The 15,732-nt window shown below is 37.0% G+C and overlaps 1 protein-coding gene across 2 annotated transcripts in view; it reads left to right on the forward strand.

Annotated features, from left to right (window-relative positions):
- The first annotated feature begins 294 nt into the window (after positions 1 to 294).
- Positions 295 to 15,732, forward strand: part of LOC135108118 (alpha-L-fucosidase-like) — a 114,744-nt gene continuing 99,306 nt past the window's right edge. The window contains exon 1 of one of the 2 annotated variants that reach the window (XM_064018815.1): positions 295 to 373. In XM_064018815.1, the coding sequence (XP_063874885.1) occupies positions 331 to 373 (43 nt within the window). In that variant the 5' untranslated portion in view covers positions 295 to 330. The remainder of the gene's footprint in view (positions 374 to 15,732) is intronic. The other variant, XM_064018814.1, reaches the window with a different exon arrangement.

Raw genomic sequence — 15,732 nt, forward strand, 5'->3', positions numbered from 1 at the left:
GTTGTCGTGTGGATCAGTATCTTTAAAGGTAATAAAGTACTTACCCATTTTCCAGCTAAATAGGAAACAACTTGGTGACTGTTCAGATTTATCTCAGGAAACTTACCTCAGGTGTATGTGTGTGTGTGTGGTGAGGGGGTGGTAAGAGAGAGAGAGAGAGAGAGAGAGAGAGAGAGAGAGAGAGAGAGAGAGAGAGAGAGAGAGAGAGAGAGAGAGAGAGAGAGAGAGAGAGAGAGAGAGAGAGAGAGAGAGAGAGAGTTTTGTTAGATAATGTAGATAAGGGTTTGGGAAACGAGTAATCATCACAAGAGTATCAGAATACTGTTAACCATGATGCGAGTTGCACAGGTCTTTAGTCTTCTCTTCCTCCTCGGTATGTGAATTATTTTTTTCGTTACATTTTGCCTCACGTTACTTATTAGATACGCATGCATTTATATTATACAATGAATTTGATATCGGTATCAGGTGGCGTAAAGACACACATGATTGTTTTTATTTAAAAAAAAATCTTTCTTTAGCCTGTGTGAGCTGTAAATATAGAGGATTATATATATATATATATATATATATATATATATATATATATATATATATATATATATATATATATATATATATATATATATATATATATATATATATATATATATATATATATATATATATATATATATATATATATATATATATATATATATATATATATATATATATATATATATATATATATATATATATATATATATATATATAAGGTGAACAGAGATACAGCAGGGCATCTTCATCATTTATTACCTGTAACGTTTCACCTTACGCACAAGGCATGATCAAAATAAAAATTGAAAACATCATTGAGTATATCATAAAAGAGAGTATAAAACATTAAGAAAAAAAAAATAATAATAATAAAATAAAATATCCCATAGAGGGCACGGCAAAGTGAGACAGGACACGAACATGAGAGCAGGTAAAAATAAGAAAAAAGTAAAAATATAAAAAAATACAGGTAAGTAAATAGCCAAAAAAAGACAGGACACAACCAGCAGTAGTATATGTTTGTGTCCTGCCTATTTACTTACCAGTGTTTTTTATTTTTTTTTTTTTGTCTAATTTCTCCAATGTTTACCTGTTCGTGTTCTGTCTCACTTTGCTGTGCCCGCTCTAGGTTATTTTAGTGATTTTATTTAGTTTATTATTATTTTCTTTGTGTTCACCAAAATATACAAAAAAATACAAAATACAAAAGAAACACAGTTATACAGACCAGTACAGCAAATCCCCAATTGCATATAAATCATATCAAAAATATTAAAACAAATGGCCAATTGTAATGCAATAGTTAGCAAAGTTATTATAGTTTGATATACAATAAATATGCCCTGCACTGTAAATCTAATTCATCCGCAGCACTTCACATAACACATCATAAATACATAAATAGCCGCTAAAGACATAATTAATAACTATCAAATATGTCAGTATAAGCACATAATAAACAACACTTTAATCACTCACAACATTGGCCTCCTGTATGTCCCATCAATGTCCAGACCACACAATTAATGTCCTGGCCACACCAGCACTGGCTAGACCACACCAACAACGTCCAGAACACTGCAGTTAATTACAAAAAATAACACGTGTTTCTCCATCAACACCCTTGCCAATATTCAAAATCACTTCAACACCTATTGCTATCATTTAGATTTATATAGATTTTCTTAACCCACTCCTACATGCATATACACACCTTTCACATATGGCGGAGGAAAACCTGCCGGCGGAACAGCACAAAGCCGGCCAACGATGAGGAAGGAACAACCTCCTGATTCTAGGACACGGTTTACACGTGTTACCAGCTGGCTTGAAGTCGACGGCACGAGCGGCCAATAACAAAACACAAGCGCCAATTGCAAATCCCCACCATATTGCAAATACAACAAATATATTACATATTACAGATTATAGGCTACATTTTGCGAATATTCGCGAAACACTACCGCCACCACTAGCTTTGTTCTTCCACAGGAAGAATAACTACAATGTTATGCAGTTATCAATAACTGTACCCCGTTGACCATTATATTTAACACCTGATTTGATTGCCTTATACCTCAGCATTACATTGCGCACTTTTTTTTTGTCAGAACCTGGCACTGCAGTCATTAACTGGGCTAATTTCCATTTTTCTCTGACAGCATTACTCTCTTTTTACTAATACTACATCGCCAGGCTGCATATTTCTTTTTCCTACATGCCATTTGGCCCGAACAATCAGTGTGGAGAAAAAAAAAAAAAATCCATGGTCCATTAAAAAAAAAAAAAAAAAAAAGATAACTTCATCAACATACTTGAAACACTTCAAAAGGCTGGTGTCAGTATTACACATGTCTGGTGGAGCTTTATTAGATGTCCTGCCTAACAACAAGTCATTTGGCAAAAGACATGTTCCTAGGTTTTTCCCCAATGGGCCTTTCATTAATCAAATTTGCCACTTCAAATAAAAAAAAAAAAAGCAGTTTGCAGCTCCCCAAACTGAAGAACCCTATCACCTATGGAATAAGTAAGTGCTCTTTTAACTGATTTTATAAGAGATTCTGAGCACCCATTTTGCCAGGGAGCATCTGCACCCTTGGTAAACTTCCAGCTCATCCTCTCTTTTCCAATTTCGTCAAAATCCAAATCCACTATACCGCCAGTCAATCCTTTTTTTGCCTTGACTAGCTGAGTACCTCGATCAGAATACACTACTTTTTGGAAAGGCTCTCACACTGACAAATCTCCTGAATGTCTTCAAAAAAATGTTAGTGTTATATCCTTCTGCAATATTTAGGTATACAGCCCTACGCACCATACATGTAAAAATTACACCATATACTTTTAACTCAGTTCTCCTTTTAACAGGGGCTTTGAAACAGAATGGTCCAAACAAATCCAATGATGTATTGTAAAATGGAGTAGCAGGTTTAAGTCTTTCTTCTGGCAATGATCCCATACATTGTGCTTCATACACCTTTTGAATTCGTCTACATACGACACACTGAGACTTTTTCATTCTTAATCAATTTCCTGACCCCTGTAACCCAGTATTTACTTGGCAATGTGGCTTCTTTTCGTGAATGATCATGGTTATGCAAGTGCAGGATCAATAACTTAGTGAATGGATGTTCAGGCACTAGCAATACATATTCTCCTTGACTCCAGTTAGTTTTAAGCCATTTGCTTATCCTTGCTCCTACAATTATTATCTCTTCTTTATTCATACTAGGACCTACCCTTTCATACCTTGATTGCCAGCTTTCATCTTTCTTCCTTTGCACTTGTTTGATCCAAAACATCTCTGCCTTCAACAATTCTTGTGCACTCGGTTCCCTGGATAACTCTAACAATGATCTCGATTGTGATACATTCACAGCTCTTGCAGTTACATTGATAAGTTTATCATAATCACTGAACCTGTCAATATTTAGAACTATATTCACTTCAGCTACAGCACATGAACTCTTTCCCTCTCTGACGTAGAGTATATCTGGTATTTCAACACCACAATGCTGACTGATGGGCCAGTCCCCTTTTGGACAACCTTAAAAATTCAGGTCCTATTTGCCAGGTAGAGTTCTTGTGGAGAAGACTGAGTCTGCAGCCACGAGTACACAAATCTGCAACATTGTTATCAGTGCTGACCCAGTACCACTCGCTAGGTTGACTCTTCTCTTGTATTTGTGCTATTCTGTTTCCCACATAAGCGTCAAATCTAAAAGATTCCTTTTGAATCTGGCCTCTCACTATCTCTGAATCAGTTATATGAACAACGGTATCAAATGAACATTCCATTTCTTCCCCCTATGAATTGTCTTAATCTGCACCCCAACACTGTCCCCACACAACTCTAATCGTGGTACAGTAACCTGACGAAGAGGAGCCAATTTACTCTTTGATGCAACCAATGCACATTCAATAGATCCATCCATCAAATGCCATCTCACATATGCCACTGCCCCAAATGCTTTCATGCTTCCATCAGAAAAAAAAAAAATACTACATCAGGATTACCCACAGCATCCCTAGGCTTTAAACACCTTTTAAAAGAAATATATTCCATTTCGAACATTTCCTTAAATAACAATTTCCATTTCCGATGGAATTCTTCATCAATGGTTTCATCCCAACCAGATTTTCTGCCATCGGCATTCATATCCACCACCAACTCCTTCATGAATAGTTTCATTTTCAGTGTAAATGGAGTCACCATTCCCAATGGATCGTATATACTCGCTACTTGTCTCAAAATGATCTTTCGTGACAGTACTTTGGGCACTACCTTTTTTAAGTCTTCAACAGTCAAATAAGGCCCTAGAAAACAGTTTTTCATTTTCTTAGAGAAGTTCAGGTGAACTTTAAACATGAACATATTCTTTTGAGGATCCCAACTCAAACCTGAAAACTTCTCCTTCGAGTCTACAATTTTTGGGTGCATTAATGACACATTCCTGTCACCTGACACTGTCCATTCATTGATTTCAAATCCTCCCATGTTAAGCACAAGCTCAACTTCCTCCATTAGACGGTGGGCTTCACCGTGATCAACAACACTTGTCAGAAAATCATCCACGTAAGAGTTACATTCTATCAATTTTTTGGCATTTGGGCACTGATTGGATATTGAAGTTTTCCTGAGAGCTATCATGGCAATTGCTCCTCCTGGTCTATCCCCAAAGGTAACTGTAGTCAAAGCATAATGATCAGGTATACGGTCTACATCCATCTCTCTCCAAAGGAATCTATGACAGTTTTGATCAAAAAGAGAAATATCTACAGAGTTATACATCTTTTTGATGTCCCCAGTTAAACCCACAAAATCTTGTTGAAACCTCAATAGTACTCCTAAAATATTGTTAAGACAGTCTGGCCCTTTCGCCAAAAAATCATTTACTGAACTCCCCATGTAGGATGCAGAGGAATTGAATACGATACGGAGAGGGGTGGATCTAGACTCAGGTTTATGGACTTCATGGTGAGGTAAGTATAATACAGGTCCTTCATAGTTTAGCATTTCCTCCTTTGTTAGTTTACGAGCAACACCGCTATCTATCATATCCTGAATTTGTTCACAGTATTTTTGTGCGTGAGTAAAACCCATTTTGTTTAGCTTCCTGTTTGTTGACTTCAACCTTGCATATGCCATCGAGCAATTATTCTGTAGATCGTTAGGATCCCTTATCCACGGATACTCAGCAATCCACCTTTTATGTTTTCCGTCATATATTAAGCCATTCTCTATTAAATTGACTTCCCTTTCTTCCTTTATTGTCAAGTGATCATTTCCCTCCCACATTTAGGTGAACATGACACTCCCAAGTCTTCCGTCACAAAAAAAAAAAAAAATGTTCAATACGCCTTTTGCATTTCTAATCTAGGCTTAATTATTAAAAAGTCATCTGTCATTGTCCCTTGCACTTGATGCACAAAAATATTTGAGCCCTTTCCATCATCAATAAGCCCTTGATCTCCCCTTACGCAGAATCCAAACCGGCCTTTCATCAGCTGAAGACTTCCTACTATTTTTGCAACTATGGGAAGAAGAGCATAATAATCCGTGCCAATCAGCAAATCAGTCTTTCCATTAGGTCCAACAATTTCTTGTGGATTTACTCCTAGCTTAGATGCAATATCCGCTATGTTTACCTCACCAATTTCTGAAGTTATTTTCTCAAAACCCACTGCTTCAACAGTGCAATGTGTGCCTTCAGTGTCAATTAATGGAACTGTATATACCCAGGTATCTATCCTTTCTGTTTCAGATTGATGCTCTATTGATGCTTTGATTGTTTGAAACTCCTTGAAGAAACATGAATGTAATACTGGATGATGCAATTTCCAACATGTATCAGTGTTATTAATCTTAACATTACAATATATCTTCTTGTTACAATTTCTGCTCATGTAATAGGGCTCCAAACACGCGAAACATGCCCCTGCTCTCTTCAAACTTTCCATCTTTGATGCGTCATGTAATTTGCTGAAGGCTTCACATTGACTTATATCATGTGATGGATTATTGTGATACCAACACCCTCTTACATTAAATTTATGACCGGGACCCATTCCATAATGCTTGCCTCTAGCTTGATTATTATGTGATGCTCCTCATTGTGTGTACCATGTTCTTGAAACAGTCAAACGATTGTTTCTGGCAGTTTTCCTGGATCTGAGCTAACTTACAAATAGCCATTGACAAACTTGACATCTCATCTACATTCTCCTGAGTAGAGGCTGCATTAACTGGGACCTTCATGTCAGCCTTTGATGCCCTTATATCATACTCCATGTACTCTGTTACCTTTCGTTCTTCTACCAAAAATCTAACCAACTCTTCAAATTTTTCATCATCACCGAAAATCCTTGCCTTATGAGTTCACCCCTTCAAATATATTGGAAGCAATCTTTCCACTTTAAGCAAACAATGGGAATTATCTATTTCATTTAACTTGTCAATCTTGCCCAAATCTAGCTAAGCTTGCTCCACTGCACTGATCATATGCAAGAGTTTGGATTTATTGCTCTCTGGTACAGGTTTTAATGCATAAACATCACCCAAAGCAGCATCCAGTATCTTGGCTGATAAGCCAAACCTGTCATATAATCTTTTCCACATTTCGTCAAATTCATCTAGTCTTCCCACTACCTCCCTTGCCTTTCCTGACAATGGCTGCCTAAGAATAAAAGGATCTTTACCATGATGGGATACCACCAGTCATGTATAGTCCTTCACAAATGTAGGAAAATCACGCACATCACTACTAAATATGGGAGGTTCCACTTTCTTAATTTGAATATTGCATTTGTCATCATTTGAAACTTTTTGTTGTCTTTTCTGTTTATGCTTAAGTTTAACAATTTTACTCTGACACTCATATTTCAGCTTTTAGTGAATCCCACATATACTCTAAATGTTGGGTTTGTTCGTCCTCACTACATTCCAGCAATAAGTGAACATTGACATCTTCTAATTTATCAAATAACTCTGATATTTCTTTGTACACTGCATCCAACACTTCCATGGGGCTATCCTGTGGGAGCATTCTTACTTTGACAATGCCGCAGTGCTTCTTGAGTGTCTTGATGATTGCATCCTTGTCTTGCCCCACTACTTGAGCTGGGGTGCCCACCTCCGCCGTGCTCTTGCCCTCCGCCATCTAGGAGTGTTGTTGTTGGATTGTTTCGTGATGGGATCTCAAATGGGCCACGAGTGGTATCAATATTTATTGATCCAACCTGTAAATATTCTTACAATCAATCACCAAATACAAAAGAAACAAAGTTATACAGACCATTACAGCAAATCCCCAAACGCATATAAATCCTATCAAAAATATTAAAACAAATGCGCAATTGTAACGCTAATCCTTTAGCAAAGTTATTATAGTCTAATATACTATAAATACACAGCATTGTAAGTCTAATTCATCCGCAGTAGTTCACATTACACATCATAAATACATAAATAGCTGTTAAAAACTTTTTTTTTTCTTGTTTTTCGTCTAGTTTTCCCTAGTCTGTCAGGGTTGAGACGGTGCCTCCTGATGAAGGACTTTTGGATTTAGTATTTGGGAACCGTTACCCCGAGTGGATGCCCTTCGTACCCTCGGACCGTAGCCAGGATTCGGACCCGTGCGCCTGATGACCACTTGGCCCCCAAAGCGCGCGCTTTACCACTGTACCACGGCGGCTCCGCTAAACACATAATAACTATCAAATATGTCAGTATAAACACGTAATAAACAACACTTTAATCATTCACAACATTGGCCTCCTGTATGTCCCATCAATGTCTAGACCACGCTATTAATGTCCTGGCCACACCAGCACTGGCCAGACAACACCATCAACGTCCAGAACACTACAGTTAATTACAAAAAAAAAAAAAAAATAAATAAATAAATAAATAAATAAATAAACAAAATAACACGTGTTTCTCCATCAACACCCTTGCCAATATTCAAAATCACTTTAACACCTATTTCTATCATTTAGATTGATATAGATTTTCTCAACCGACTACTACATGCATATACACACCTTGCACATATGGCAGAGGAAAACCTGCCGGCGGAACAACACAAAGCAGGCCAAAGATGAGAAAAGGAGCAATCCTAGGACACGGTGTACAACCTCCTGATCCTAGGACACGGTGTACACGTGTGACCAGCTGGCTTGGACTCGACACCAGGAGCGGCCAACAACAAAACACAAGCGCCAAACGTATCACCCCACCATATAGCAAATACAACAAATATCTCATATATTACAGCTTATAGGTTACATTTTGCGAATATTCGCGAAGCAATACATATATATATATATATATATATATATATATATATATATATATATATATATATATATATATATATATATATATATATATTGTTACAGCCACAATTCCCAGCCACTTCACCAAGCTTCACTGAGCCACCTCGTATGTGGACTCAGTGCAGGGCTCAAGTATGGGTGTACAGGGTCCCTTGTGACTTCTACACCCTTCCCACAACTGTCATAAATCCAGATCACGCTAATTTGAGGTCTTCTGTCTGTTTTACCTACCCATAGACATGGGAAATACTCAAACAATACTTAACACTCGCAGCTGCAGAAGAATCGACAACCACATCTATGAAAAATACACTCATATGATCGAGGTATAATACCCAGTTGGGCTCCCACCTACCGTGATAGCCTTCCCACTGAACAACAGAGTGTTGTAGCCTCAAATCCGTATCGTTTACTGCCTTCTTGGCGACAGGCCTTTTCAGGACCTGAGGAGGGAGTAAAGTTTCCTACACTTAGATCCTTTGTGACTAACTGCACCAACCCGCAGTAGCATTTAAGACAAACAGGGTTATTCACAAAAGACACAAGAAACTACTACGACACGAAAGAGTGCCCATAGACACACAATCTCGACTTGTACACTTGTACAGACGAGGAGTCACTTCCCTGGGTGTAGTTAGGAAGTAACAACTACACTTACTGGCAGATTACTACGGAGACTCCTATTCTATATAAATAGTCCGGGTCGTGCGGCCGGTAATGATTCACTTATTCCCCTTAAGGCAACTGACCCAGCTACCTAGTATCCCGTCTTAGTCTCCGATAAATATAAGGGCCTTGGGAAAGTGCTCCAACCGCCTTCCCGTGCTGCTGCTAAAGGGGGGAGAGTAGGAGTGTGACACACACACACACACACACACACACACACACACACACACACATATACAGACACGCGGACACACCCGCTCCCTGCGCAGTCTCTACTTCAATAAAACACTACTTTTAAAAATTTTCATTAGCAAACAAAGGGGGCCAGATGAACACTGATTATTTTTTGGTCGAGGACAACTTAATCGGGAAAAAAAGAGTGTTTGTGCGTGGAAATTCATATGGTAAGTTAATGCGATCGGCAGCTCCGCATCGTACACCTTGTGTCTATACCCTTGCTCTCTCTCTCTCTCTCTCTCTCTCTCTCTCTCTCTCTCTCTCTCTCTCTCTCTCTCTCTCTCTCACTGTATTTTTCCTTTCATCATTCTTACTTTCTTCACTGCACTGTCTCGCTGCACATTACTATATATATATATATATATATATATATATATATATATATATATATATATATATATATATATATATATATATATATATATATATATATATATATATAACGTAAGAGGTAATTGTCTCTGGTATGAAGGTATACATTCGCATATTTTTTTTTTCTAACACAAAAACTCGCAAACCTATTTTCATTACCTCCCGTGTTATCCACGATAGTGAGGCAGGTAAGAGACCTTACATTAATATTCCATCTTCTATCTTCTGAAACACATTTTATTTATATTTTTTAACCGAAATCATGCCAAATATATTACTTAACTTGCTAAAAACTCTTTTTGACAATAGCCTCTCTCTCATCACCGTAATGTTGCATCTCTTGCTCTTTTCTATGGCTGTTTTCACGCTAACTGCTTTACTGATAACTGCATACCTCCCTTTCTCCTGCGGCCTCGCTGCACAAGACCTTTTCTTTCTCTCACCTATATTATGTCTTTAATGCAAGATTTAACAAGTATTCTCAATCATTCATCCTTTTTTTTCTTAAAAACTCAGGAGCTCCCCATTTCCTCCTTCCCATGACATGAACTCATGTGGGAGGTTTCAAGGCACCTTCAAGTTTAGGATGACCCTGTTGACCTTTCTTTTGGAACTGACACCTCTGTGGGCTCTTATTTTTATTTTTATTTTTTTTTTTTTGCCCTTTTTTTTATCTTCTTTTTTTGCTCCTCTTACATAAAAAAAAATCAAGAAATATCAAAATATAAAGAGTGGCTTCTGGATATAGCGAATAAAAACATATATATATATATATATATATATATATATATATATATATATATATATATATATATATATATATATATATATATATATATATATATATATATATATATATATATATATATATATATATATATATATATATATATATATATATATATATATATATATATATATATATACTCGTATATATATATATATATATATATATATATATATATATATATATATATATATATATATATATATATATATATATATATATATATATATATATATATATATATATATATATATATATATATATATATATATGAAAGTATTTTCTTGTATCTTTTCACTCATCTTTTCATACTGCCATCTCTTATCTCAAATTTTAAACTCTTCTCTCAAACCTTTGCTTATGACACTACTCTGAATGATACATGGTATGTTCCTCATTTACCTCCTCTCATCTTCGAACATATTATTATTATAAACTGTTTCCTATACCTTCCTATACTTGGCTTTCATCCTCGAACGAAACAATTATGGAGTCTCGTTATCGTTCTCCGTGAATCGCTTTTTACTTATTGACTATTAGACTTTTTTTTTTTTTTTGTGCTTACAGTCAACATGTTCCTTAGAACAGGTTGACTGCCCCAATTTTTCAATCTACCGACCTATACCTTTGATTTATCGTCTTTTCAAAGCTTTTGATCCTATCCTCAACAAGTGGATTTTAAAGCATATGTCCTCTAACAAAATCCTCATCGTCGGTATTGACTCTTTAAAACTCTCTGGCGATCTTCTAGGTTTCCCTACTAAAACTAGGTCATCCTTTTACACAGATTTCTGTGAAACCTTTTATGCTTCAAGAAGGGGAGCAATAAAAAAAATAAAAATAAAATATATATATATATATATATATATATATATATATATATATATATATATATATATATATATATATATATATATATATATATATATATATATATATATATATATATATAGAATGATGATTTTTCATTTCTCAGAATATGTGGCTTTCCCAAATGCTGTATACAGGACAGCAGCACAGCACTTGTGAACCACCACTCTATCCTGGACAGCGCAAAACAAAGGTTATGAGTTTTAGGATTCGAGGAAGCTTATAAAATGTATTCTTCCATGCCATGTGTGTTAACATACTAGACCTTTTCGTCAATTCTTATCTTTCTGCTCATGCTGTCACATTCTTCCCCGTTAGGCTCCTCCGATTACAATGTCATATCTATTTTTTGTCTTGTCAGTCCAGTTCCTCCTCAGTATCCCTCAGAGCGAAGATTCCTCTGGTATTTTGCCTCTTCTAGTTGAGGGGACCGGAGGAGGTACTATTATTCTATTATTCAGATTTTCCATGGAATGACTACTGTTTCCAGGTCAGAGACCCATCTCTGTGTCCTAAACGTATATCAGAGATGATAGCGTCTGGCATTCCATACACTTTGTCTCTCCCTAAATCTTCCAAACCTAAGTTTAACTCAACCTGTTCTCGTGCTAAACATGATAGAGTGGCGGCCCACAAACGATACTTGAGCCTTCCATCACCTGAATATCATGTGCTTTATATTTCTGCCTGAAATCATACAGAGACCGTTCTCCAACTAGGAAGATATTCTTTCATTTATAGAAAATGTCAATTTTTTCTCTCCACTCAGCAGTACCTAGGCACAAATATCTTCAACAACTTTTCTCCATATTTCCCTCCTCTATTTTAAGTTGGTGGCACTATTGCCATCTCACATATCTCTAAAGCTGAACCCTCCTCAGATCTTTGCTAAAAAAATCAATCTTGCATTATTCAGGAATTGTTCCTCCCTCTCCTTTTTATTGTGGTTATTTCATGCCTTCACAATAATGTGTTCTGTGCCCTCGCTGGCCCTAACCGTCGGGAAGTTTATGGACCTAATGGTGCCCCTCTTATTGTTGCCCGAAACTGTGCATCCGTGCTTACACTCTTATCAAACTCTAGCAACTCTGTCTATCAACGTCTACCTTTCGTTGTTACTGAATGTTTGCCTACATTCAGTCTAATTCTAAAAAGGTTGACCGTTATAATTCCTCAGACTACCGTGCTATTACTTGATTTTCATTCCTCTCTATAGATTTTTTTTTTTTTATATGCACAACAAGAAGATTTTTAAGCATTTGTTATTTCACAATCATACCTGATCGCCACTATGGCTTCGTCGTAGCCGCTCTACTGGTGATCTGGCTTTCCTTACTGAGTCTAAATTTCTTTTAGGGATTTTGGCGAAACTTTCACCTTTCGTTGCCTTAGATATATCAAAACATAAGAACATGGGGACATAATAAATAAGGGAAGCTCCAAGAAGCCATCAAGCCTTCACGTGGCAACCTCTGTAGGAACCATACCTACCTACCTCCACCTACTATCCCTTCCATAAATCTATCTAATCTTCTCTTAAAATTCCCTAATGACTCAGCACTAACAACTTGATTAATGAGTCCGTTCCATTTATCTACCATTCTATTTGAGAACCTATTCCTTCCTTTCTCTTTTTAAACCTATTTTTTGAAGCTTGAACCTGCTATTTCTTGTTCTACCCTGGTAACTGATTCTATGAATTTTGGTTACTTCCCCATTGTTATAACCGTTATACCACTTAAAGACTTCTGTCAGGTCCCTTCTTAACCTACGTCTCTCTAAAGAATGTAAATTTAACACCTTCAGTCTCGCTTCGTAATGAATATCCCTCATCCCCTGTATTTTTTTTAAGTCATTCTCCTTTGAACTGATTCTAATAGACCTGTATCCTTTCTGTAATATGGGTACCAGAACTGCAGAGCGTAGACTAGATGAGGTCTGACCTTCGCCAAATATAACTTTAATATTACTTCGGGACCTCTACTTTTAACACTCCTAAAAATGAATCCTAATACACTGTTTGCCCTATTTCTAGCCTCTATGGATTGGTTTCTTAGACGTAGTTCGTACATAACTATATCTCCTAAATCTTTTTCGTACCCTAAACTTACCAGAGCTTCGTTGATTATTGTATACCTTCTGTTTGGGTTCCCTCTACCTACGCTAAGTACTTTGCATCAAAAGCCTTTGATAGATTCTGTCACAAAGCTACAATTTTCAGAAAAACCCTCGTACGACTTCTATACTTTTCTATGTAACTTCATCTCAAGTTTCCTTTCTGACCGTTCTATTTCAGGTGTGAGAGATGATAACTGTTTTTATTTTACATCTGTTCGCACTGGTGTTCCTCAGGGTTCTGTCTTGCCACCCACTCTCTAGAATTTCTATTATTCATCAATGACCTAAGCCAAACTTTTTGACTTATCCACTCCTATGCTGATACTACTCTACCCTTTTCCACGTCTTTTCATAGGTGTCCATTTCTTCAGATATTTATTTAGTCACGCAGGGAAGCCACAGGGTGCCTTACTTCTGATCTCTCTAAAGCTTTTGACTTGGGCAGAGCAAACGTATTGTTATACAATGCCTCAAAACTCAATTTCTCAATCTATCAACTCAACACAACCTTCCAGATAAGTACCCTCTTTTCTTCCATGACACTCAACTCTCCACTCCTCTACATTGAACATCCTCGGTCTATCCTTTACTAATAATCAAAGCTGGAAACTTCTCATCTCATCCCAGCTAAAACAATTTTGTTAGGCGTTTTAAGACGTCTACGCTAGTTTGTCTCACCTTTCCAGCTGGTGACTCTGTACAGGGTCCTTATCCGTCCATATAAGGAATACGCTCCACAAATATAAAGGGATGGAGTTTCATTCACACTGTTCTTTCAGACAGGGTAACCCAAAAATGTTTCGTCTTATCAACTTCTTCCCTCCAACTGACTGACCTGTCTTTTTCGCATTGCTGCAATGTTGCATATTTTGTTACTTTCTACCACTATTTTCACGCTAAATACTTTTCTAGTCTTGCTTACTGTATGCCTCTCCTTCACGTCGTCGTTGCATATGTCTATTGTCACGACTCCGGTTATCTTTCCAAGAAACTGGACGTTACACTGATCCCAGAAAGTTTTAAAGGTCTGAATTTTTAAAGGCCTCGAATACCTACCCGATCTATCCGAAATCGCCAGCTATTAAACCCTCTCACAAAACCCTTACCTTGGCACAGCACGCCAGGAATCAACTTAATACCAAATCAGTGATGGGATAGAAAACACAATTATTTTATATAATAACAAGATATATTAATAATAATGTTAACTCGCAAACAAATTGAGGTAGTACACGTTAAAGGAAATTAGGGAACACATTTCTACCATAGACCAACGCATGATAGTTCCCACACTCATTTACAATATGCTTCCCTTACTTCAGGCTCTTATATCACCTCCCCTGTAGCTTAAAGGCTATACACACAAATATATGACATTCCTATCACTTTACAAAGTATTAAAACCCTTTTGCTCCTTCATAGACAGCTGAAATATTTTCCCCAGCTGAAGGAATCTCCCTAGACGCTGTCACCGCGTCACCAAATAACCATTCCCGTATTTTACCTCCTCATATCTCACTAGGCATCACCATAGTTCATCTATAGCACCATAACACCATGCCCAAAGACACCAATAACGCCGAAGTACCACCACAACCCCAGTCACAAAATGGCTGCCTCTTAACATCGACGCTGCCCCTCAGCGTTACGTCATGGACACAACTCACCAACCAAATTTCAGAGGACAAGAGCTCATGGAACACAAAAGACTCACCATCCTGATCCTGGATATCAGGTTTATACCATCACATCACTAATACCTCCACACATCCACTCAATCACCACAACACCACCAAAACTCATCCCCTGAGAACGCCACCCCTCTTTTTCCCTTCAGGGCTCTTGCGCTCTCTCTCAAGAATTTGCTGACTCAAATACAAAACCTAAACACATATCGCCTCTCGCCTCAAAACATTCCACCTCAAATACCCCTCTTCCCTTACATATGCATACATATAAAGAACTTAAATTATGAAGGGATAAATGCTACATAATAAAATAAATAAATTAGCTTTATACTAACTTATAACTAAGATTTTTTTTTTTATGTAGGAGGGACACCGGCCAAGGCCAACAAAAATCTGATGAAAAAAAAAAAAAAGCCCACTGAAATGCCAATCCCATAAAAAGGGTCCAAAGCTGTTGTCAATAATTGAAGAATAAGTGTCTTGAAACCTCCCTCTTGAAGGAATTCAAGTCATAGGAAGGTAGGAATACAGAAGCAGGCAGGGAGTTCCAGAGTTTACCAGAGAAAGGGATGAATGATTGAGTATACTGGTTAACTCTTGCATTAGAGAGATGGACAG

This window comes from Scylla paramamosain, chromosome 16, assembly GCF_035594125.1.
Source record: "Scylla paramamosain isolate STU-SP2022 chromosome 16, ASM3559412v1, whole genome shotgun sequence".
NCBI lineage: Eukaryota > Metazoa > Arthropoda > Malacostraca > Decapoda > Portunidae > Scylla > Scylla paramamosain.